A 25,124-nucleotide genomic window follows, 5' to 3' on the forward strand; every position below is an offset into this window, starting at 1 on the left:
CCAACTGACCTATCAGCCTATTATAAGATTTATCAGCCTTTTCTTAAATGAGTTTAAATACTCAAAACCCAGGACTACATATTTATGGTACATGATCCCCTAATCACATGACCATAACTGAATTTTGCTGCCAGCACAGGTTATTTAGCACACAGTTAGCAGTGCAACCAGCGTAGGCAAACCAACAAGAAGTCTCCTATAGCCAGCTGTACTCCAGTGAGACAGGGAAATACCCACTCTTTTCCCACTGAACTTCCTAACTACAAACACTCAAGAGTCTTTCTTCAATTTGAAACCTTAGCAGACTTCTACCAGTTTCAGCAAAAAGCCATCTGCATCCAAGATGCTTTCCCAGGAAACCTGGGAATAAACTGCGGACCACAGACCCAATAATATAGCGGGTACTGCAGCAAAATGGAACGAGCACCAACCTGTGACCTCTCTGGTGTGAGACAGCACAAAGCAACTGGGAATATTCACAAAGATCCTCAACAACGTTTGCAGAACAATGACTGACACCTCCCCAAAACTCAGTATTTTAAGACATGGCTAGAAAGGACATCTTGGAAAAAGATAGCGCTTTATCAGCTAGGCAAAACAACCATGTTTAAGATGGAAATGAGATCCAGCTCACCTGAATTGGGGCACTCTTGCAATGCCTTGGCCATCAAAGTATTTGCAATATTCTTTAGCCCAGCTCTGTACTCCAGTCGCACAGACTCCAACCTGTTAAGGAAGAAACTCAGTGATGATATTTATAACAACATACTCACTAGGCAGGAACAAACAGCAGGTCACATGAAGGTCACTAGAAATTGCAAACATCTGCTCATATTCTGAATACCTGTAGGTAACTGACATGTCAATCTTCTCCATCTGAAAATAAACATGACCTTTACTCTGTAATTTTCTATATATATTCTCTTTTATTCTATATCAAAAACAATCTGAGAAGGGACTATAACAGAGATGAAGAATCCTTGGGTTTTCATACTGTGTGCACTACAACTGTCAGTAAAGAAACAAGTCCCCAGCTCCTTAGAGTAGCTACATACTAGCCAGGATCACCAAAGCATTTCTGGTATTCAGAAGAAGTTGTTAGTCTAGAAGAAACTCTAGGATAGGCATGGTCATAAGTTCCAGGTTCGAATGGCTGAAGATGATGTAAAATAGCTGGCCTGAAGAATGCATGGGCTTTGTAGCCCAAATTCAGTTCATCTCCACACAACTCACCAGAGATCTGGATTCTTTGGATTCTTGAGGCGAGACTTTTCCAAGATGGCTCTTGCTCTAGTCAACTGTCCAACTTTCTCCTCCAGCCTGGAGAGCAAAAGCCACAGGGGTATGGAATGGGGGCACTTCTTCAACTGTTTGGGAAAAAAAAAAAAAAAAAAAGGACTATGGTGATACAAGATTTTTATTTTTATTTTTCCAAATCTACGTAACACCTACAGAAGAGAATTTCCCTCCCTGCATCCTCCTGGAGAGCTTAGAAAAAGAGAGACAAAGTTGATTACATTGCTCAAATTTCTGGTTAGTCTTACAGCACAGAACAGTACCAGAGTCAAGTTTCCCCTCTATCCAGAACAGCTGAGTACATCAACTATGACTGAGCTATGCCAGTAGCAAGAGAAAGAATACATCTCCTTTAATAATACACCTAAAATCTGTGTTTCATCTGGAGATGGAAAGCTCTTAGACACACCCAAACTACAGCAACAGAGTGCTCAGGGAACACACTGCCTTTGAAGGCCGGGAAGTCATTAGGATAGGACACTGGCAGAAACCTGCTTCCACATTACCTTCATGGCTGACGACTTTCAGAACCATTCCTACCCAAGGACACCAATTACCATTTAAAAGAGACACGAGTGCTCTGTAGACCATCTCCTTTTACAGTGTGTATCTAAAAGCTCGTTCAGAGGCTTTTCTCTCAAGAGTTCTGCTTTTAGTCTTTACAGGTCTGAGAGGATTATTGTGAAATGCCTTTTTTTTCCTACCAGTGAGGAGTCAAGCATACAGCAAACTCAAGCAAGCAAGAAAGTGAATTTTGCACATAGATACTGGGTAAAAAAAAAAAAAATCTTATTTCAAGGTCCTAATTTTTTTCGTTTACTTATTGTTTTAACCAATGACAGAGGACAGAAATAATTTCTTCGGTTAGTTTAGGACACAGCCCTCCCCATTTTGATTCGAAGAGAGACATCTCTCCATGCCAGAAGCACAAAGCAAACTTGCAATAACATACAACTTACCCCTTGATTATAAGCCTCCCGTGCTTTCTCTACCAGCTCTTTTTGTTCTTCAATTTGTCCTTTCATCATCCACAGTTTGGGGAAGTCCTCATAGTGCTTCAGGGCTTCCTCACAAAGCTCCTGGGCTGCAGCAATGTTCCCAAGCACCCACTCTAACTTCACAGACTTCATGAAGACCTAAGAACAAACCAGAGCTGTTTAACACTAACAGCCATTGAAAGCCCATCAACACGGTGGGTTCCCACTTTCATACATTAGAATGTTATTGATTAGCTACAGTTTGAAATAAAATTGTAAAAAAAATAATATATAAATACCAGGGTTAAGTAACAGTGGAAACAGGTAACAATGAGAAAGGTAAATGCAAATATTAAAGAAGCTGGAACAGCATGATCAACCTATATTTTATCAATTAGCATAGAGTTGACATTTCTATATCATCTGTACAAAGAGCATAGCTTTAAGAGCAGAACCAATTAACAAATTTGAGCCTGTTTCATCAGTACAACCTGACCTCCTTAGATCCAAGCTACCAAGACCACCTGTTCTTACCTATGGCTTCCAGTCGCAGCTGCTGTCCTGCTAATTACAAACCAGTACACACACTTTTCTGCCCCCACATGCCTTTCTTTTGGCTACAGATGGGAATGACAGCTACGAGATATAAATTATAGACTGAAGGTTGTTTCACTACTCTCTGATCCCCATCCTCCCCGTTCCCAAATTCTCCCCCTCCATGACTTCGCCAGGGAGCCACGAAGTCTGAGACCAGAGCTGGAGCCCCAGCTGCCAGCTGGAGAGAAGCTGCCTGACTGACGCAAGATGAAGAGGACAGTTTAAAAGATCTATGATGAAGCACAAATTGGCAGGGGGAGGCAGGGCAGGGAATGGACATGACAGGGGATGGAGACCAAACCAGTTTTTCTTTGGCTTGGACAAGTTAAAAATGGTTCAGTACAAACAGCTGAAAATCAGCAAAGTTTATCATACCAGATGTAACTCTAGAGATAAACACAAAGAGTGTAACTTTAAACAACAAACTCAACCAGAGCTCTCTTTAGCACAGCAACCCTAAGTGAGTCTTCTGCGAAAGTATTTTCTCTCTTTTTTCCAAGACATGCTTTTATGCAACATGAACATTATACAAACAGCTGTAAACTGGGAATTTCCTGACTTTTGCCATTTGTGTCATAAAAACTGAAACCCTTCACTTGATCCTAGCCTTTTTTTTCCCATCATGCCGTGATTTTGTGTCGCAATTTGCTGGAGAAGCGCTGCAGCAAAGCGGCCACATGCCTGCAAAAGGCAATGGCAGGGAGCCATGCGGTCAATCGCTAAGGCCGCAGAACTGAAGGAACTCCTCCTTCCGTCTCAGCTCCCCCGTGGCCAAGCGAGGTCTCAGCCTCTCCACCCTTCACACATCCTTACCCTTGCAGTGGGGGCACTGCTTCGAGCTTTTGCCAGCAGCCTCCTTGCTCTTTCATATTCATTGTTTTCTGACTCGAGCTTCACGGCAGCAAGCCAGATCTCCTCGCTGTTGGGGTTGGCCTGCAAGAACATAAAATGACAGACAAATGTATACAGTGAATCAACAGCAGATTTAATCCTTCGTTTGATCCAGATTAAAATTGAAATCAGAGCTTTGTCAATCCACAGTAGGATTTTTTTTCAGTTCAAGCTCCTCCCCATTTTCTTTGACCTTTGAAGTTTATAGAAATTCTCCAAAACAGATGCGCAACACAAAGATATATGCCAGTTTAGAAGTTGGATGCTTCTCAATTGTTGAAAAGCATTAATGCTTGATCTTCTGAACTTCCAGTTTAAATACCAAAAACATCATAGGGTCTGCCACAATGAGACCCTCATTATATTATCCCTGAGCAAAAAAAAAAAAAAAAAAAAGCTTGAATTCCCAACTGAGGTCTGTGAAAGCTCCTCCAGTAAAAGTCATTTCAGTGGCAACCATGTCAAGACATCTCCAGGACGGTAACAAAAAGCACCAAGCACCAAGAATTTAGGAAGTAAGTATCTTTCACCTTCCATCTCAGGACCTGCCATTTCTTTTGCTATCACTTGGCTTTCAAGCCTCGTTGCCATTAGAACTGTACCACTCTGCCCATCCTTTCAGCATCCAGCAGCCAAGTCCACTCATTTAGCCGGGGATTAGCTGGTTTGGTCCAAAACTAAGTAATGCAGTAACCCAATTAATTAGGGTTTTTTTAGTCAGGAGATAGGTGACCCAAGACAAGTGGATTTTGATCCATGACTGCAGTTGGTGGGAGCCCTGGTAGCAAAATTAATGGTCCATGAACTCAGAAACTGGTGTGGTACTACTAAAAGAGTGGGAATACGCTCTTGCTTCCAGCCTGCTGCTATTTTACAGGAGAACATTTTGCCACAGAAGACAACCAAAGAACAGCGGAAGCCCTCATCATTTTGAAAGGCAGCAGGAATCAGGTGTTGACAGAAAAAGCCTACTCTGTATTCTTTACCAGTTGTACTTAACACCGTCACACAAGCCTAACATACCCACCTGGAAAGCCAGGGCCAAAATGCTTCTGGCTGCTGGCACATCTCCCGCCAACCACTTTGATTTGGCTCCCATAAGCCAGAGCACTTCTGCTTTGGGACAGTGAGCAACAGCTCTCTGCAAAAGAGCCTCCAAGGATTCCCTGAGACAAGAAAGAGCAAGTTACAATCACCCGAAATAATGCCAAAGACGAGCTCTCACACACCATTTCCACTATCACTCAATGTTATAAATATCGTTGCAAAGTCCAACGTTGTAAACCTTGATAAGTTGTTTCATAACAAGGAAAGGGTGGGGTCTTTTTTCACAAGGGTTCTGAAATCAGCACTCCACAAACGGCTCATTGTTCAGACACCTTTCTTTGATAGCCTCTGCAGAAAGACCCTGTGCACAAACAGCTCATCTGTCTTGGAAAGAGTTGTTCTTCCTAAAAAACCTTAGTAGAAACTGAGACAGGAAGTTTTTCAGAATTGTTAGATGAAGCTGGCTTGATCTTACTGAAATTTTTTTCCTTCTCTGGAAAACACGCTTTTCAGGCAGAACAAGGGGATTAAAAGCCAGCCACCACTGGGAAAAACAGGAGAAAAACATCAAAAATGAGACATACTTGTTAAAAAAAAACAAACCAGAAGGGGCTGAATGAGGCAGAACTCAGCATCTGCACTCACTTCCACACTGCAGTCTTGTTGGCTCCAATAAGTACGACTCCACGTGTTTAAGCGGTCTATTGCATTGTTTGCTTTATACTAAACTTTGGACAGAAAGTTTCAGACGTGTAAAGCTTTATGAATAAACTTTAAAAAAAAAAAAAAAAAGAGGCCTGAGCTGTGACAGTATAACATTAATCTTAATTAAGAATGTGATACACATTCACAGTATATTCAATCAGAAAATGCCAGAGATGCTCGGCCAGCTGCAGCGATGAAGTAGTTCATCTATGAAAAATAAACACGTGCTGTATTTCTCGGTGATTTGTATTCCCAACTTTTTCTAGAAATGTCTTCACAAAGACAACTATCCCTACCTTGCCTACTCACAGCTATTTTTACCAAGTAATCCCTGCTGCCAAAAAACTTTTTATGACTTCATAAAAACAAAAGATGTTCAGACCACAACAATAACGAAGAAGGTCAGACCTGCAAACAATGCCAGCAAGTTTCCACCAGCTGAACTAACTCTGCACGTGCAACACACCGCTTCAGGGGTCATTGGCCTTTTCTTTCAAGGCCATCTAGCTTTCCTCCCTCCCCCATCTCTCACCTGGCAAGAAGGACGAAGCCCTTCACCCAAGGATTATGGAGCACACATACCTTGTTCCATGATTCTTTTCGAAGTATGCTGCTCGCAGCCACACGCTTTTCTTGCTCGGGAAAACTTGCAAGGCATAAGCATAAATTGCTCGGGCACACTCCAGAGCATTATGAGCCACACACTATGGAAAACCAGATCGGAACTAAGTCAGTTTAGAGTTGCATTGAAATCAAGTGCAAGAAAGAACTGCACATGCATAATTCAACACAGAACTCTCAATAATACATGCATTGGGGCATTATATATAACAGAACAGTTGCTATCAGCTTTTTAAAAGGAAGCAGGGAAGAACTTTTCGTGTGTACCTCTATCAGAGCGCAAGTACCACTGGCCTTTCAGTGGGACTGACACACACAGCTTGAAACATCACCAAGGCATTGTAAAGGCTCTCATGTTTGCACTTGGGGTTTTACAGGCAAAACTATAAGCGTCACAGCATATGCCCCCTACTGCTGTAAACCCAATTCAAGGCCAGTGAAGTGGACATTTCTCATGCTGAAATATAATTTAATTTTTAGTGCATGTTCAAACTACTCCCCTAAAGCAAAGAAAGCCTGGTAAAACTTTTACCCACTCCACTGTCCAGTCTTGAATTAACTCCTGAGCTACAATATTTATGCCTTTAAACTTAACTCCCAGTTCCTTTAACCAGACCTCAATCTCTGTTGATGTCACACACATACACAAAGAAAAAAACCACACCAAAACCAGCAAACTATCTATCATAGTAACATTTTGTTTAGTAAAAATTCAAATCTGAAAAAAGGTCTAAAATACAATAACCTCCTGAGAGGCAGATAGGCAAAATGCAAGCAGGTGTTGTGGGAATCATATCCACTTTCGCTGACAAAAAAAAGCATAATTTCCCAGGCTCCAGTTCAATTTCCCCTAATTAAAGAAAAACCAAACCAAAAACAACAAACAACCACCATATAACAAAAGCCATCATCACAGCTGGACATACACTGTCTGCGTCTTCCATCCAGGTATGTTTCCGATCTTCTTCCTCAATCCCAATCCCAATCACAGCTCGCATGATTGCTTGGCATGTGGCCACACTTCCAGCTTTATCACATTCCTCGGCATCCTAGAAACAAGAGTAAAGCTCTGCTCATTTTGACAACTCAGCACATGAAGTTAGATCCTGCAACAGCAACTCCTCATGCACAGAGACACTGCGGGTCACTGCCGCATTGAAAGTATCTTATTACTCAAACATATCTTGACACTAACCAGTGAGCCTACACACACAAGGAAGGTACACAGAATCAATCAGGAGTTGGTTAAGAAACAGAGCATGTTAATTGCATCCACTGAAAAGGAGTAAGTGTGACAATGCATGACCTTTCCAGTGTGAAACATCTCCCCTTACAGCCCTACTGACCTGCCCTGGGCTGGGCCAGACAGAGACCTGGCCAATAAAAAAATGCAGAAGGTGAATAAAAAAAAATGCAGGTGAGAAGAAAGAATTGTAACATTAAAACTACTGACCTCCTTTCAGCTCTGAGTTGATTCTTAAGTCTCGATAAGGGCTAACCAATAACTGAATTGAAATGAATACACCCTCAGCCAGTGCTAAGGGAAAGGTGCAAAGGCGCTCTCACCAGAGCGTATGTGGAAAAGTGGAGTTTTCTAACATACAAAGCTTTCAGAAAGCCAAGCATGTCTTGCTTAAACTTGTTAAAGACCTCTGATCGGATAACAGAAATGGAATAGTTCTCTACTGAAAAGGAATTTGAGAAGACAACGATGCAGAGGCTGTGGTGGGGGGTGGGGTGGGTTTAAACAGAACTTGAAATTAACCTTTGTTTTACTGCTCTAAAGAAAATTATAGTTCTTTGAGATGTTAACAAGAATATCTGTTTAATACAAATACTTTGTTCATTATCAATACTCTCTTAAGCAGTGTGTCAAGAAGATTTTGCTGCCTTGACCCACTAAGTGATTTTAGAAGTAAACTGGTTTAAAGACTTATGCTTAAACAAAGCACAGTACATATTCAGGAGGGAAAAGGTTCTTGTAACCTCAACATCAAGCCATTTAGATGGTCTTTGAAGTGTCCTACTAAATTCAAGAAACTCAAGCACCACAGCTTTTGAATGTGATCAAACCACTGGAAACCCCTACACATTTCTGCAACTTCTCTAGTACAAAACATCCAAAATATGGTGACCTGGGACGAACCTGCACAGAAGCTGCGTTTTGTAGATGTGAGTGTACAACACAGTTCCACGCGTCAGCTGTGACTACTTTGTACAGCCTCAGGACTACAAGCCAATACAGGGCTAACAGAGCATTTCCTGCCTGCTGCACATGCAGTATTTGTATTGACTTACAACGCTACCTGACAATGACTTCTTAGGCAAACAGATACCTTTTAAGCCAAGAGACACATGCAAAAAATCCTTCACTGAAGGCTTAAAGCCTCTGTCCTACTTAAGGCAGCATGTCTTCATCTTGAAGACAGTTATCTTCAAAGACAAAAGTGAACCAGATATTCCTCAGCTCATGCAAAGTTACCCCAGTGTATCACTTACGGCCTTGACTCTACTCAGCTGTTTAGTTTCACCTCTTGTATCTTCACCAGGATCTCCACTGATAAGCCTAGAGTAAAATTACTCTACCCTAAAATATCTACCATCAGCGGTCTTCAAAACAGAACCTGAAGAGTCCATCTGGGTCTCTAACCAAGATCAAGCAAATACCTGTATCCATTGCTCTCTGTTGATTTCCACACCGTTAGCCCTAAGAGATGTGATGGCTCTGTCAATGATTTTCTCCACCATCTGGGTGTTTCCATTGGCTTCCTCCAGTTTGGCAGCAGTAATCCAGATGTGACGATCTGTTGGAATATTCTCACGGGCTTTGTTAAGGACTTTACGAGCATTCTCGTAGGTCTCCAGTCTTGCCAGCGCAAGCCACAGCTGCAGGGCAACAAAAGATGCATTTCAGATTAGAACAAGGAGATGACAACGCCGCCCTATGGCAGTGTTGCCCCAAAGAGATAAGCAGCTTTATGTTGTTTGCTTCTGCTTGGCAACTGTCCTCAAGTAGTATAAGCAGGCTGCAGAATACCAACAGAGAAATAGAATAGAAATAGCCTACTACTGCCCTTAAAGCTTAACCCTAACCATCTCAAGATATGTCCATTTGCTGGGCTCCTGCACTCACATTTTTCTGTTCACATCGCTTTTCAAACAGCTGAATAGAACACTCTGGCTCAGTGTTTTAGAAACGAGCAACTTTGGTTTAGATTCCCCAGGCTGTATCTGTGCTTGTTTTCACAATCATTGAAGCGCTAAACAGAACACGAACATGGCTAAGTGGCTACAACTGGCACAGCAGCACACCGGCATCACTAATGTAACAATTACACAGGAAAATGAGGCATATAATGACAACCAGATAATTAATTCCGGAGAAAAAAGGGCAGTCCACTACCCATCACACCCTTCTCACTGTGGCATAAAGTGTGTGGTACAACTCACACTGCACTCACCCGGCCTTTTGTCTTCAAAGCTCTACTGCCAACCTAAAGTGGTGTGTGGGGGGTTGCTTTATTTTACTTTTTGAAAACTTACTTCAACGCTTGTCGGACAGCACTCCACAGCCCGACTCAGCATGATCCTGGCATCCTCAGGTTCTTCTAACTCCACAGCTGCTTTCCACAAACGCACTGAATTTGGAACATGCTCAAGAGCTAGAGAGGCAAAACAATTATGTCAGTCATGACAAAGCAGTTTTCCAAAGAGAACTGGATTTTTTAAAGAGGACGTAGTAAAGGTTTTGTCCTGCTACAGATGAAATTTCTTGAAAGAGAGAAGGGAGGGAACTATACTTATTATCCCTTCCCTCAACAAGAGAACTTAAAATCAGAAAATAAAAAACCTACTTAATCAAAAACAGGTTTGGAGAGCCAAGAGCTTTTTCCCTGTACAAGCTGTAATTGCATCCTCTTCAGTAAAACACCTAGCTGAACAAAGCCTCCAGTCTCAACAAATAAGCACAAGTAGGATCTTCAAATTGGATAGCCTAATCACACTGGGTCTCCCTTTATAAAAAAGGAGCATCTTCAACACTAATTAATACCACAACCTTGCCCCTTAGATGTTGAAACTCTCCCTTCACAATTGAGTTTTCCCATAGGCATCTCCTGACAGCTTAACAGACAGCTTCCCAAAAAGTTATTGGCCCGCTATGCAAAAATAAAACAGAACGATGCACAAAAGCTTAAAGGCATCGCTGACACTAGCACCCTAAGCCACTGAACCCAAAGTGTTTTTTCAGCAATCCACCATGGGCTCCACCCAATTAAGAGTCTAATTAAGCATCCTTAATCTTGTCCAAGAGTTAGCTGCTCCTGATAGAAACTGTATCCTCTGCAGACTGTCCTCCATGTGCTGTCTGAAACATTAACATCTCAACAACTTTTCTCAGCCTGTCTCCTCATAACCTCCTATCTTGAAGATACATTGAGAAACTAAGGGAGGTTTCTTACTCTTTTGTCACTAAACTTACGCCACAGATGACTAGCATTAGCTGCACTGCAGTGTTAGTTTCACTGTTTCCATGGTGATTGTACACAAATGCACTATACTGAGAGAGGACTGAGCACATCCTTTGCCAATAAAGCAAGCATAATTGCAGGACCACAGAAACGGGTGGGAAGAGGGATCTAAATCTATTCAGAAACTTAGCTAGGCTGCTAGGCACAGCTGATCCTTTCAAAGGCAGAGGCACACCGCTGAGCCTCAACTTCAGAGCACATCCCAGTTCTACAGAAACACACACATTTACAGTGTGCACTGAGGATTCAGGCATTAACCGTTTCCCCTGGAGTCTGCAGCAGCAGATCTTTCTGAAGAATTTAAGTGAACAGCATCAGCCTGCAAGAGCTGAAAGTGTCACTCAGCAGGGCAGACCCTGTTTTCATAGATAAAGCATTCCGTTTTTACACCTCAAGATGCATTTTAAACACAGCTTACTGGCTCTCCAGTCAGAGAGGTTTTCAAAACTCCACAGGTTCTGCAGGACGTTAGGAATGCACACAGCCAAGAGATGAGAGACATTCTGAAAGACCACACTTCAGTGACATTACTTGACAGTCAGTCTTTTTTAATTTAGGAGAAATAATGGGTTAAACTGCCACTTATCTTAAGACTGGATGTACAAACAGCTTCAAGCACAGCATTACTAATGTTCCCCACATAGCAGAGGAGCACAGTGAAGCTATTAACAGGCAGAAATTGCAAAGAAAACCATAAATCACGTTCCATTCCACTAACAGCTTTGTATCAGAGGTAGGTGGCTCTAAAAACTGAAGCAAGATGTTCTTCTCTTCACAAACACCATGTTTAAAGCAAAACTCGGTACTTAATGTATAAGTCACCGCTTTCACACAAGATGCTCTCCTGCCTGAGCTGGACTCAGAAATCTATTTCTGCTCATGTGAAAATGTTTTTCTGTTCAGCATCTATTATTGTTCTTGAGAAGGACAAACAGTGTCACAGGAGCCACACTTCACATCATGCTGCACTGCTTAGCCAATACACATTAAAACAACTACTGAATAGTTAATGTCTGAACTTCTACAGCTTCAAACCCAGGAACCTTTTTAAGTGCCTTTCATCCATATGCAGTAAGAGGTCATTTCACCAGAGATGTGCAATTTTACACGCAATAGTAAGAGGCAGAAGGCAATTTACTTCCTTTGAAGCCAAGCCATTCAATACTGTAGACTGCTTCACAATGATTTAGTAAACATATTAAATCCAGACCCTTTTCACTGTCTAGCTTAAAGTCAGGACACATAATTGGTAGAATTCAAAAGTCATGAAACATCTAATCTCTACCAATACAGGCACAGTAAATTCAAGTAATAAAAGAATTAATACTATAAACAAGTGAGGAAGAACTGGGTTCAGAACAACACAACAAACTGCTGTAAGAGATCGTTTGGAAAAAGACAGTAATTCCACAAAAGAGGAAAATCTCCAAGTCCAACACAACAGAGGGTGCAAGGATTTAGATGAGCAACACAGAAAATAGCTGTTTGTTAAGAACACAGAACTCGCTACACTAAAGCAAACCCCAATGCCCACCAGGCTCAATGATATGAGAACCCCAAGGTCTCTAAAGCTCCTCCATCAGGCATCACTGTGCTCTCTAACGGGTTACAGACAAGCTGGAACTCAAAGTCCAGTATCTTTGCCAAAATGTATCACAAGCTGACAGTTAAAACACCCTTCTCTCCTTAGAGCATAATTTTTTAATTGCTTTCATCTACCTATCTAACTTCGATCGAGTTGGAATTGGTTTTGGTAAGTGAAAGGTCATTTTGCAATGACTCGGTAACAGCAGCTTTCTGCCAAAGGATGTTTTAAAACACTTCAACAGCTCTAGCCTTTGACTCAACAGCAGCAAGTTCCATCATTAAGGCACACATTATTACAACCGTATTTTCACCAAGGAAGCAAAAAAAAAAGCCAACCACTTAAACTTATGGACATATCTTGAACAAAGCAATATAGAGGGAGACTCAGACTTGCTCCCTGACCCTGCAGAAACTCTCACCTTTCCTAAGGACACGTTTCTTTGCACGGATATCTGTCTCCAGCTCTGCTGCTCTTATATAGATTCGGACAGATTGTGGAAGGTGGCGGACAGCTTGGGCCACAACAGCCTTGGCTGTATCCCCAGGCTGAAGCCGAGCAGCTTCTAACCAAACATCTTCACTCTGTTAGAAAAAAGAAAAAAATCTTCCTTTACATCAAAACAAGAATTTAAAATCGGAGCTTCTAGCTAAATATGTGTTCTTTTAAGACTGCAGGCAGTGAAGCTGTATCAGATATAGCCTGATAAAGGCTTAACAGAGAGATGACGCTGCTCGTAACCACCACCTTTTCCTGCCATCCTGCAAGGATCAGCAGGGAAGCAAAGCAATTCTGACCTTGGGGCACATCTCCGTTCCTTTCATGATGAGATTTCGAGCCACTTGCAGTTTGCCAGTGACCTCCTCCAGTCGGGCTGATGCTATCCAGGCTGGCGGATGATGAGGATTGGTCTCTCGTACAGATTTCAGGAGCAAACGAGCTTTCTTGATATCACTAAAGGAGAAGACAAGACAAGCAGGAAATTTTTCAGCATGCTAGCAAACAGTTCTCCTGAATCATTGTTTTATAGGCAGTTCCTCACAGCCGCACTCAGATGCACAGTAACTGCGACTTCCAATACTTCCACACTGGTGACGCAAATCACATACTACCAAAAAAAGCTTACAAACATACCCTAACACAGCGAGATGATGGCAAAAAAACCACCAAAGTACTGAAGTAAGATTCTTAGAAATTATAGCTGGGCGCTTGCAGGTGGAAGCTGATAAGCACAAGCACTGATTTAAGTCAAGCATGAGCACCAACATTTGCACCTATCACTTTGCCTTAAATGGCAATTCTTTATGAAACAGGTGCCAAACTTCAGGTTAAAGAGCTTTCCAAAGGTCATCAATCAAGCCTAAATTAGCAGTACACAGGTACAATTAAGCAGGTTACCTCCTGGCTGGCAGACAGTCACACACTGCCATCACTCTGGCATGTTAGTGCAAGGATAGAACAGAAACAATCCCCACAGCTGATGCATTCAGGTCAGATGCTAAATAGAGCCGTGCAGAGACTATACCAGAACTCATGTTAAAAGGATTCATCCTGAAAAATTCACCTTGCATCTCTTACAAATTAAATGCTAGCTGAAAGCCACCCGCTCAGACAGATTTCCATTTATATGCAGGATCACAGCCATTACTAAGAGGATAAATCAGTTAATCCTTCTTAAACTTACTTGATATCTCCTCCATGTGTGGGAATCATCGAATTCAAGTCTGTCAAGTATCCTTTCGGGTCCACTACAGTCTGGCCACTCACAGAGTCGGACACCTGGGAAAGACAAGTCAGCCCTACTGAAATTACCATCCCCAGCCCCACAGTCTGCCTGTGTGCACTGAAGACTGGAAAAGACACTGCAGCTGTACAAGAAACCTAGACATCCATCTGTTATCAAAACCAAGGAAGGAGGAAACAAAGCCTTGCTTATTAGGTTTTTTCTGCTTCTAAAATACATGATATTAATAATTCAGTACCACTGAAAACCCAGAGAACAATCAGCTTGGCTTTCAGTCACCAAAAGGTCTTGCAGCCTTGCCAGCTAAAGCCCATCTTTTTAGCTGAAACCAGATTTAGATGAGAAAAATCAATGAAACAGAAGTCAACAACAATTTAAGAGTAGTATTTTTCAGCATTTTGTCCTGCATCTCTACACAGGATAGAAGAGATGCTTCTCTTGGTAAAACTACCAGTGCTGTTTGCCTGAAGTCCACCTCTGGTATAACATGGCAGTCTGTTCTCCCGTAATGACCAAGACTTCCAGGGACACACTGATTTCTCCGGAAATTCTATTAGTGCAAAGGGCATAAGATTTGGGGAGGAGTACAAAGTTATTTCACAGCTGAGCTGTTTCTTCTAGCAGCCAAGAGAACTAAAGATTTTCTAAACCCAGGTTTTAAACAGCAGCACACGACCAACCCCAGTTATACCTGTGACAGACCCTGTCTTCCCACATCCTTACCTGGCTTAGCCTCATATCCATCAAGGTGTTCCTGGCTTGGCCAATCTTCCTCATATCCAATTCACCCGTCCCAGGTGTCATTAAGCCTGGTGTCATTCCTCCTGGGTATGGAGTATTCAAGCCCCCTGGATATGGAGTATTCAATCCACCAAATTGCTAAAAACAAGAGCAAGAGAAACACATTCCTAAAACCTCTTCTGAGAGCTCAGAAATAATTCAGGCTGTTGGCTGACCTGCTCTTCTCTCGTGGCTACAGGACAGAGATGCTAAAACCCCCCTAGATGCTTCTGAAACAGTGGCTTCCCTGAATCACAACACATTACTCATACAGGTTTTGCAAACCTGGGGGTAATTACTCAAGTTAGTAAGTCAAAAACTTGAGCACAAGCACCTAAACCTAGCACATTTAAACAAGAGTATCTACAAACAAGTCCCATGGATGTCTGGTGCCCACTTCAGGGCCACTCAGTTTCTCCTATAACTCTATGACTATAGCAGCCTCAAGTCATGTAGCAACAAGATAAATTACTGAATTTTCAGTTGAGTGTAAGGCAAATTATTTTTAATGCAACTGCTCAGGGTTGAACCAACAATTAGGTAAAACAACTTTATTTTCTCTTCTGTTTTTGCAAAATGTTGTTATAACAGAAACTGATGTTGGTTGCACTCACCAACACTCATTATCACCATTCTACAGCCAGAAAAAAGGAAAAGAAACACATTCTTCCATTTCTAACACAAGAACCAGGCTCTGCCTGCCTATCCTCAAGTTTTCTCTGGCAATGGGTGTGCATTGAAAGACTCCAGCAGCACAGGACTTTAACATCCAGTCATTCCTTTGACAGACACGTGAACGACACCAAGTTTTTCAGCCAAGTATCTCTTTTTCCAAATCCCGCTTACGACTGCACTGTTTACCCTCCATCTCTAACCATAAAGTATGGATCACATCTCCATCGGCTTTGCTTTTGTACTCACTGTCTGGCGTGGGTCCACAGAAGTGTGATTCTCCCCTGACTGTAAATGCTTTGCAAAAAAGCTGTCGGGTACAGGAGTCAGCTTCTCATAACGGGGGTTCCTCTGACGCTTGTTCCTCGCATCACCAACTTCTGGAATACTCAGCCACTCTTCTTCCGTGACCTCTGCTAGCTTCCGCTATTCAAACAGAAGTTGTCATCGTTATTTGCTGTAGAAATTTTTTTCTTCTTAATTGCTCTAATTCCTTCCCCCTTGAAAGATTTAAAGATCAAGTAAACACTTAAAGATCAAAGGTCATACATTTTTTTCTAATCCAATGCACAAAAGAATTAGACACATTTAATTAGAATTGGGTTTTAGTCCAGACTGAGATTCCAAATCAATTTTGTTATTAAGTTCAGTGCTGCAAATATTCAGATTAATCTCAGTGCCTGCAGCACTGAGTGGTTTATTACTAATCACTAGACAATACATTTTATTCAAAAGCAGATTTAGGGTCCAAAGATCCTGCTCAGCTACGACTCCAATGCCAACAAGTTATCAGTCCCTCAAAGACTGAAGCGTAGCACCTTCTCAAGAACTGATGTGAAATCACAATAAAGCACAAAACAAAAGCCTAGTATCAAAATTTGCATGAATTTCACTACCTTGTGTATCCACAAGAAAAGTGCTCAACAGGCAGAATCCCTGTGCTCTCCCACATCCCTACAAAGTAGCTTCTAAACACCCACTTCCACCAACCAAGTGCCGCTCTGAATGCCGCCATCAGTAGAGGAAATATTGCTTTATCACTTACTGCAGATTAAAAAGCTGCTGTATCACTTACTTTAAATCAACAATACCAGTTATACTGTCTGTAACTGTGCAGCTGTAACAGACTGGAAATTATTGTACTGTAGTACTTCAGAAAGCTTCAAACCAAGAAGAGGTTCTGCACCACTAGCTGCCAGCTTCATATCCATTTACTTCTTTTTCCAACAGAAAGTAATTCTACTTTGGAGAATAACAAAGTACTTCTTTGCTAACACACAAAATCTGAGCAAAGGAATGCAGAATATACATCCACCTCTAATATGTCACAAAGCTAGAGTCACATTTCAGACATTTTTTCCTTACTTTCAAGTCCGAGAACTGCTGCTGAATTTTGGGTCGTTCCATACGGTATTTTTCTATTTCCTCTTTTTCTCGTTGTTCCCTTAGGAAAAGGAGTACTGAGGTTATGCTCAAAGTAACACTCGGCAAGTCTTTAAAACAAAGTGTTGATATTACAGAAAAATATGTCTGATCAGAGCTAAGGCATATGAAAAAAAGCATTTGTTCCAAGCCTAGGTTATCAACATTATGACAGAGATGTCTTACCAAATAAGACAGCATTATAGAGTTCTAGTGGGTTTGCATGGCAAGGGTTTGGTAGAGGGGAGGGCTACAGGGGTGGCTTCTGTGAGAAGCTGCTAGAAGCTTCCCCTGTGTGTGACGGACAGGCTCCCAGACAGACCCGCCATTGGCCAAGGCCAAGCTCATCAGCGACAGCAGCAGGGCCTCCGTGACAACGTATTTAAGAAGGGGGGAGGGGGGGAAATGTCTGTGCAACAACTGCAGCTGGAGAGAGGAGTGAGAGTATGTGAGAGAACTCTGCAGACACCCAGGGCAGGGCAGCAGGAGGCAGCAGGGGCTCCAGGGCAGAGATTCCCCGGCAGCCCATGATGAAGCCCACGGCGAGGCAGGCTGTGGCCCCCAGCCCATGGAGCCCATGGGAGAGCAGATCCCCCACCGCAGCCCACAGAGGCCCCCACACTGGTGGTGCAAGGGGTGCCCGACAGAGGCTGCGAGCCCACAGGAAGCCCATGTTGGAGCAGCTCCTGGCAGGACCTGTGGCTCTGTGGAGAGAGAAGCCCAGGCTGGAGGAGGTTTGCTGGCAGAATCTGTGGCCCTGCAGGGGACCCAGGCTGGAGCAGGCTGTTCCTGAAGGATGGCACCCATGGAAGGTAACAGAGTTGGAACAGTTCATGAGGAACTGCAGCCTGTGGAAAGGACTCATCTTGGAGAAGTTCATGGAGAACTATATCCCATGGGAGGGACCCCAAACTGGAGCAGGGGAAGAGTGTGAGGAGGAAGGAGCAGCAGAAATCACATGTGATGAACTGACCGTAGCCCCCATTCCCTGTTCCCTTGTGCCATTCAAGGGGAGGAAGCAGAGAAAATTCAGGAATGAAGTTGAGCCTGGGAAGAAGTGAGGGGTTAGGGGAAGAATTATTTTTTTTCAAGTTTTGCTTTTAGTTCTCATTATTCTAGTCTGATTTGGCTGGTGATAAATTAAACTAATTTCCCTAAGTCAAGTCAGTTTTGCCCATAACAGTAATTGCTGAGAGATCCCCCTGTCCTTACCTCGACCCATGAGCCTCCCCTGTCTAGTTGAAGAGGAGAGTGACAGAGCAGCTTTGGTGGGCACCTGGCATCCAGCCAGCATCAAACCACCACAACAGTGCAAAAACAGATGTCTCCAACCAAGTGAACTTCAGTCTTTAATCTCCTCTTACCTGTAGACCAGGTTAAGCAGTTTAACAAGTTCGCTAACACCTGTTTATAAGACACCTGCATTACATGACTCTCCTAACAATTCCAATTGTATGGAATCATTAGAAAATTTCCAGTGTGCTGTGCAGTATGTGATGGGTCAAAACCAGCCACTCAGCATCTCCCCACATCACCTTAATGAACTACAGTAAAGCAATTAAATCACACCAACTTTCAGATCAAATTGTGCAAAATACCCGTCATCCTCAAAACTTGGAGCCACAGGATCAAAGGTATGGTATTAAACTGTGAACCCTTCTGAAAATGCACCCAGTAGACAAGGACAAAATCTGAACTGGAAAATGGAAGAGGTAGAGGAAAACTAAAACATGAACTAACCAGAGAACACCCTATGCTGGTGTAATTGATCCTACCTTCTTTCTTTTCTGCGTTCATCCATCCTCTTATCCAAAGCTGCATAAATAGCATCTGCTTCCTCATCATCTTTTTCATAGGGACCACTTGAGAACAGGCTCCCAGCATACCCATTGAACTAAGAATTTGGAGAAAGGGAAAAAAAAAAAAAAGGGAAAAAAAAAAGAGCAGTACCCTCAGTTGAAAGCTCCAGTTATGTTCCCGCTACAGCCAGCGGCCACTCAGAACAATGAAAATGCACAAGCAGGCTATTTCTAACAACACTGCATCAGACTAACACAGCCCTAAATACAAGCAGCTTTCTTCTACCACCCCTAGTATTTATTCTCCCACGCCATTTCAAAAGCAAAACTACTTCAAAATTACTTCTATGAAGCAACAAATGGGATCCCAGTATAGAAACACCATTTTCTTCCATTAACACTTTTTTTAAACTACTGAAAGCAAACAAAAAGCATAGCACAACATTTATCTAACCAAAGTGGGATTTAAACACACTATGCAGACCACATAAAGACAAATATATGTCAAAGCACAAGAGCTTAGATTTCGTTTGTGCAGAATAAAAAAATACATCCCCCAAAGTACTCAAACTAATATTTAATTTATGGATGTCTTCCCAAGACTTTCAGGGATCCATACAGATAATCAAACCACAATAAGCAGACCAATCCCACAACAAAAATCTGCAAGCACTACGCCATAATGTATAGCGTGGTCTCAATAAAAATAAGTAAAAACAAAGAGCTTCTAGCAAACTATAGGAAATTCTGGTCTTGAAACCTCAGCTAATAGAGGGTTTCACAGCAAGAGAGCAGGGAGCTAAGAACTCCTCTTCCACTTAGGAAAAACATCTCCAGGATGATGAAAAACTCCTCACCTCATCATAATTGGTGTCGTTCAAATCTTCATCGTCATCATCAGCCGTCTGATTCTTTTTCATTTGATCCCCAACAGTCCTCTTCCCTGGTGGAGCATGGCGATCATCCACGGGGTCGTTGGCATCACGTGCAGGGCCAATATCAGAGCGGGTGGTAAAACCTGTGGCTCTGTGTTGGTAGACCAGTAGCAGCTATTTAGCACACAGCAACCCCACTGTTTGTTACACAGATGGTCTGTCAAAATTCTTACTTACAACAGACAACAAAAATCCCCAATCTTCTGTGAGAAAAGCATCAGCCAGATCCCATCCCTAACATTCATAAAGCCTGGGTGAAAAAAAACTTTCTTTTTCTAGGAAGAACTTTATCTACAAAGACTATAATCACCCAGCTCACTGCTCTACCATCCATCTTACAGCAAGATGTGCCTTCTCTTCTAAGCGGTGCCTCTCAGTCACGGTAAGGAGCTGACCCCGCAGGCTGTAAGGCACGGCAGGCTGGGGATCTGGCGTGTCAGTACCCCACGGTCGGGTGCCCAACACTCCCCAGGGCCCGGCCGGTAGGACCACCCCAACCTAAGGGCATGAATGCCCCAGTGCAGGAAAAACACAACTCACACCCTGCAAAGGGCAACTGCTGGTGCCCACCCACCACCAAAACCTGCCTCTCGCCGTTCCAGCACAAACGCCCCCAGATTTAACGATCTTTCAGAGAGCCCCGTGTACACACACGCTTCCCAGATGAGGAGGCACACAGCCCTTCCCAGCCGGCGGCGTCCCAAGCACCCAGGAACTCGTGCCCGGTGCGCACTGACACACGCACCCGCCCACCCAAAGAGCGGCCGGGAGCCGCCCCACAGAGATAACCCCCGACCGGGGCCCGCGGCCTGCCCCGAGGGGGTGATGCGCACCGGCCAGGCAGGCGGCGGCGCCCGACGCGGGGGGGGGCGGGCGGCCCGGGGCAAGGCCGAGGCCGGGGGCCCGGGGCAAGGCCGAGGCCGGGGGCCCGGGGGAAGGCCGAGGCCGGGGGCCCGGGGGAAGGCCGAGGCCGGGGGCCCGGGGGAAGGCCGAGGCCGGGGGCCCGGGGGAAGGCCGAGGCCGGGGGCCCGGGGGAAGGCCGAGGCCGGGGACCCGGGGGAAGGCCGAGGCCGGGCCCGCGCAGGCCTGGGGGAGCCGAGCGGCGCCTCACCCGCGGCCCAGCCCCGGCACGTAGCCCAGGGGCGCGGGCATGCCCAGGAACGGCTTCTTCTTCTTGTTCATGGCGGCGGCAGCGAGACGAGGCCGGGCCGGGCCGGGGCGACGGAACGCAACTAGGGAGCTGCGGTGGCGACGGTGCGGGGGCAGGGCAATGCAGCGGGGCGGGGCTACCGTGGCGGACAGCGCGGCACTTCCGCCCCGCGGGGAGTAGAGCGCCCCCTGGCGCCGCGGCGGGCCCAGGCGGGAAGGAGGGGGCGATGCGCGGGCAGGCCCGCCGGGACGCACGAGCAGCGCGCGCGGGGGGCACGCTACCGTGCCCCGCGTGCGCGCCGCGTGCCTCCGTGCTCGTGGGCACGTGCTTGCGTGCACGTACCCCGTGCATCTGCACGCATGCCCGTGTGCATTTGTGAGCACATGGCAAGCATCGCACACCCACACCTTGCACACACACACATTGCATGCATTGCACACACACATTGCACGCATCACATGGACACATCTCGCAGCCACATGCACACATTGCACGTTCACACTGCACACACACTGCACTCATTGCATCGACACGTTGCATGCATGCATTGCATGCACGCACACATGCACACTTTGCACACATCGCGTTACACACCCACATGCACACACTGCACGTATTGCATGGGCAAATTGCACGCATATATGCATGCATTACACACCAGACACATGCAAACATTGCATGTGAACACGTTACACATGCACATGGCACACCCACCCACACTGCACGCCTGCACACACACATGCATCCCTCCCCGGGTGACACGCGCCTCGCCCCCCATGCCTGCTGCTGGCACCAGCCCCAGCATCCCACGCAGGTGCAGCCTACATACATGTGGGCACACACACATGTGTGAGCACTCTTGCCCCACCCCCTCCCTCATTTCCCGCCAACAGCCCCCCCCAGAACCTGTGTGGGCACCCAGCACCCAGGGGACACCCAGCCCCGGGGGTCTCTCCCCCCAGCTTTGCCACATGGCAGCAGGCAGGACAGCCACGCCGAGGGGCTGCAGCATCCCCCATGGGGTGGGGGCACAGCTCCGGCCCCTCAGGGTGCAGGGCGCTGGCCCCCCAGGGGTGTCCCAGCAGCTCCTGCCTCAGTTTCCCCACCAGCAGCACCGGGCAGGTTTCTCTCGCCCACCCACCCCGGGAGTGTTAGGATTAATCAGCTGCCGCTCATATGTCTCCAGGCGGCCCTGGGATCCGTGCTCCGCTGTAACGGAGACCCCTCGTCCCTCGGGAGGGGCTGGGGGTCACAGACCACAAGGGTGGCAGGAGGGGTGCGAAGGAGCTGGCCTGGGGGCTGTCCCCATCCCAGCACCCCTCCCCAGCACCCAGCGCTGCCAGCCCCTGCCAGCTTTCCCAGCAGGAACCAGCTGCAGAGAAGACAAATCGCCTCATTTTGCATGCTAATGGAAGCCCAGCCGCTTCCCATCAATCTATTTTTGGGTTTTGCTGGAGAAAAAAAAAAAATCACCTTTGCCAAACAGTTAGGGTGGCAGGGGGTGGGGGTGGGCCTGCAGCATCCCAGCTCTCCCGGCCAGGCATGCTGGAGTGAGGGCAAAGCCGCTGGGAGCATCCCGAGTGCCAGGGAGGGCTGCGGGACCCCCGGAGCAGTGGCCCTGCGAACGCTCCTGTTGCAGGAGATGCCGGCACTGCCGTCTTGCAAAGCCCTTCGTGCAGCCATGCAGCCAGGGACCACTTCCCTGCTGGGGCAGGATTTGGCCCCGGGAGAAGGACCCATCAGCTCCCACCACATCTTGTGGCTTTTATGGTGAGGCTAATGAAAGCCACCACTACCCCAGCCAGCCCGGCCTCCTCTATCTACCAAGGGCCATTTTTATGCTGCATCCATGATCCAGCACATCCCATGTCATGGAGGGCCGGGTGACACACAGCAGGTCTTCACTGGGTGTTGGGTAAATCCCGGTCCCTGCCAGGAGGAAGGGGAGCCATCCTGCCTGGCACAGCCCCCAGGAAGCCCCGGAGCCCGGCAGGGAAGCGGTGGAAGGGATGGGGAGAGCAGGGAAGCGCCCACACTGCTGAGCCTGTGGGAGCTGCGGGAATTTCGTGCTGGGGGCTGGTCCCTGAGGAGCAGTGCTGAGGTGGGAGCTGGTGGCAGGGTGACCCCAGCCCTGGCTGGCGGTGGGGCTGTAAATCTTCTCTCCTCACACAAGGCCGGCACAAATCCAGATTTTCCATATGCAGGAAGGTTTCCCCTCTTCCACGGCTGGATGGTGTTCGCAGCACACACATGCTCCAACCAAGGAGAAAACTCAGAATAATTTATAGGTTGAGTAAAATCAATCATAAATGATTTTTAATCATCTGTGTGCATGGACCCGGGATTTGTTATGTACTGGAGAGTGCAGGGGAGAGCCAGCAGCCCGGCAGCAGCTGCACATCCTGCTCAGCCTGTGCACCAGAGGCACTGGGAGCTCTGGTTTGATCTTCTCATGGTGGTGGAGTGTGGCAGGGCTGAGCAGTTCAGGATCTGGTCCTCAAGCATCCTCACCAGCCCAGCTCTTGCTCTTTGGACACCCCCATGGGCTTCTTCTGGAGTTTCCCTTTGCTACCCAAGCCCTGGCACCAGGCTGCTGCAGAGACTTGGCCAGAAGCCCTGCGGGATTATTAATCAGCAGTTATCCTGATTAATGCAGCTGGGGGGTGGTGGTGTGGGAAGCAAGGTGGGAGAGAAAGCCCTGAGCTCCTGCTTGGACACAACAAAGCGACTGTGGGCATCGAGCAAGAGGTGGCTGGTCCCCACGGTGTGGCGGTGGGAAGGAGCGGGGCATCTGCCATGTGCAAACCCACCGTGAAACGAGGCGGGGAGCAGGGAGGAGAGGTTTCCTCCCTGGTGCAACAAAATCCAAAGGGGCAAAGGGGTAGCGGCACCTGTTAAATGTGCAAATATGATGCACCACCCACACAGACCCGCTGCCAGGTCCGCATGTCAGCACAGCACATCTCATCTCCCACAACAGCATTTTTGTGGAAGGGGAATACAACCCTGGAGGAACGGAGCCGCCAACAGCAGCCGCTGATGGTGGCTCCTCTCCCCTGGATGCACCGTATCCCCCTGCTGCGGGTTTGGGATGTGCCGAGCAGTTTCCACACGCCTCGCTAAGAACTGCGAAGGTGGGCAGGGGATGCGGGGCACGTCGACACGTAATTGCTCACAAAGGCTTGAAAGTGAAAAATAATCACTTAGATGGGGCTGCAGGGATGAGCTGATTTACTGCAGATGGTACTGAGGGCCAGGCGGCTCAGGATCCAGCCAAAGCCAAGTGTGGAGCTGCCCAGCCCGTGGCTGGGGCTGCTGCGGAGGGGTCACCGTGGCCCCCTCGCTTGCACAAAGCCACTTCTGTGTCCCCGGGGAGAGCGGAGGCGGCAGCGGCTTCTCCCAGGACAACGGGAAAACAAACCCCAGGGTTCTCCAGAGGCTGGAAATTCATGTTTTTAAATATCACATAGTACAGCAAGAATGCATCCGCAGGGCAGGACCAATGGCAGGGCTCATTCCCAAGCATTATTTCCCAGTGCCTGTCTGCAAAATTCCTGCCTGCAAAACTCCTGCCTGCAAAACTCCTGTCTGCAGGCCCGGAGCAGAAACCCAGCCCCATGCCAGCATCACCTGCCTGCGTGCTGGTGCCGAGGCCAGTGCTGTGCATGGGGACAGGGCATCCCAGGGGTAGCCAGAGCAGTGCAAGCTCCTTGGTGGAGCCCTGGAAGGTAAAAGAGACCAAATTTGGCCTCAGCAGCCCCTGGCACATTTGCACCTGCAGCTGGCCCGGTGCTTGCTGGGCAGAGGTGCTGCTGCTTTGCACTTCCAAATGGGATGACTACTTGGATTCCAGATGCGGAAGTGCAAGAACAGACTAAAACAGGGGCTCCTTTTTAATCCCTGTCGGCTCAGCTATAAATTAACACTTTTGGAGCCTGTTGTCACTTGATTATCACCCCGTGCCGTGAAATCCTCTGAAGACAGGATGTCCTACTTAACGAAATCAACTCTGCATTAGGTAAATATACTTCCTGAAATTTTAATTAGTCTCATGCAACAGTGCAGAGGCACCCCGAGGACACGTCTGCAGCATCTGCTCCCCTCTGCACCCCAAGCTGAGCACCAATGCGCAGCAGGGAGCTTCACCACAGCTGGGAGGGGGCGAGGTGCCTTTGAACATCTCCCCCGAAGCTGTCTTAGATCTCAGAGACAATTAGCGGAGGTTGCTAAAGGGTCTTCAGCATGGAGCTCTCACCCTTGGCAATCCAGAGAGCGGAGCTGGTGTCACCTGGAGGATTGCTGGGAATAATCCCCACATGGGAGAAAGCTCAAGGGCATGTGCTGCTTGCCAGCAGCATGCTAATGATGCTACCC

The 25,124-nt window shown here is 46.4% G+C and overlaps 1 protein-coding gene across 1 annotated transcript in view; it reads right to left on the minus strand.

Moving 5' to 3' along the window:
• PRPF6 (pre-mRNA processing factor 6) overlaps positions 1-20,877 on the minus strand; it is a 28,115-nt gene extending 7,238 nt beyond the window's left edge. Inside the window, exons 1-18 of the mRNA XM_056354335.1 lie at positions 20,712-20,877; positions 19,523-19,691; positions 18,642-18,760; positions 16,810-16,888; positions 15,694-15,870; positions 14,716-14,871; positions 13,933-14,027; positions 13,046-13,202; positions 12,670-12,832; positions 9,678-9,796; positions 8,802-9,020; positions 7,061-7,183; positions 6,096-6,217; positions 4,789-4,927; positions 3,684-3,803; positions 2,256-2,432; positions 1,234-1,367; positions 635-726 (exon numbers count right to left, since the gene is read on the minus strand). Of these exons, the coding sequence (XP_056210310.1) occupies positions 635-726; positions 1,234-1,367; positions 2,256-2,432; positions 3,684-3,803; positions 4,789-4,927; positions 6,096-6,217; positions 7,061-7,183; positions 8,802-9,020; positions 9,678-9,796; positions 12,670-12,832; positions 13,046-13,202; positions 13,933-14,027; positions 14,716-14,871; positions 15,694-15,870; positions 16,810-16,888; positions 18,642-18,760; positions 19,523-19,691; positions 20,712-20,782 (2,431 nt within the window). The 5' untranslated portion in view covers positions 20,783-20,877. The remainder of the gene's footprint in view (positions 1-634; positions 727-1,233; positions 1,368-2,255; positions 2,433-3,683; positions 3,804-4,788; positions 4,928-6,095; positions 6,218-7,060; positions 7,184-8,801; positions 9,021-9,677; positions 9,797-12,669; positions 12,833-13,045; positions 13,203-13,932; positions 14,028-14,715; positions 14,872-15,693; positions 15,871-16,809; positions 16,889-18,641; positions 18,761-19,522; positions 19,692-20,711) is intronic.
• Between the last annotated feature and the right edge of the window lie 4,247 nt (positions 20,878-25,124).

This window comes from Falco biarmicus, chromosome 10 (genome assembly GCF_023638135.1).
Source record: "Falco biarmicus isolate bFalBia1 chromosome 10, bFalBia1.pri, whole genome shotgun sequence".
Classification (NCBI taxonomy): Eukaryota; Metazoa; Chordata; class Aves; order Falconiformes; family Falconidae; genus Falco; species Falco biarmicus.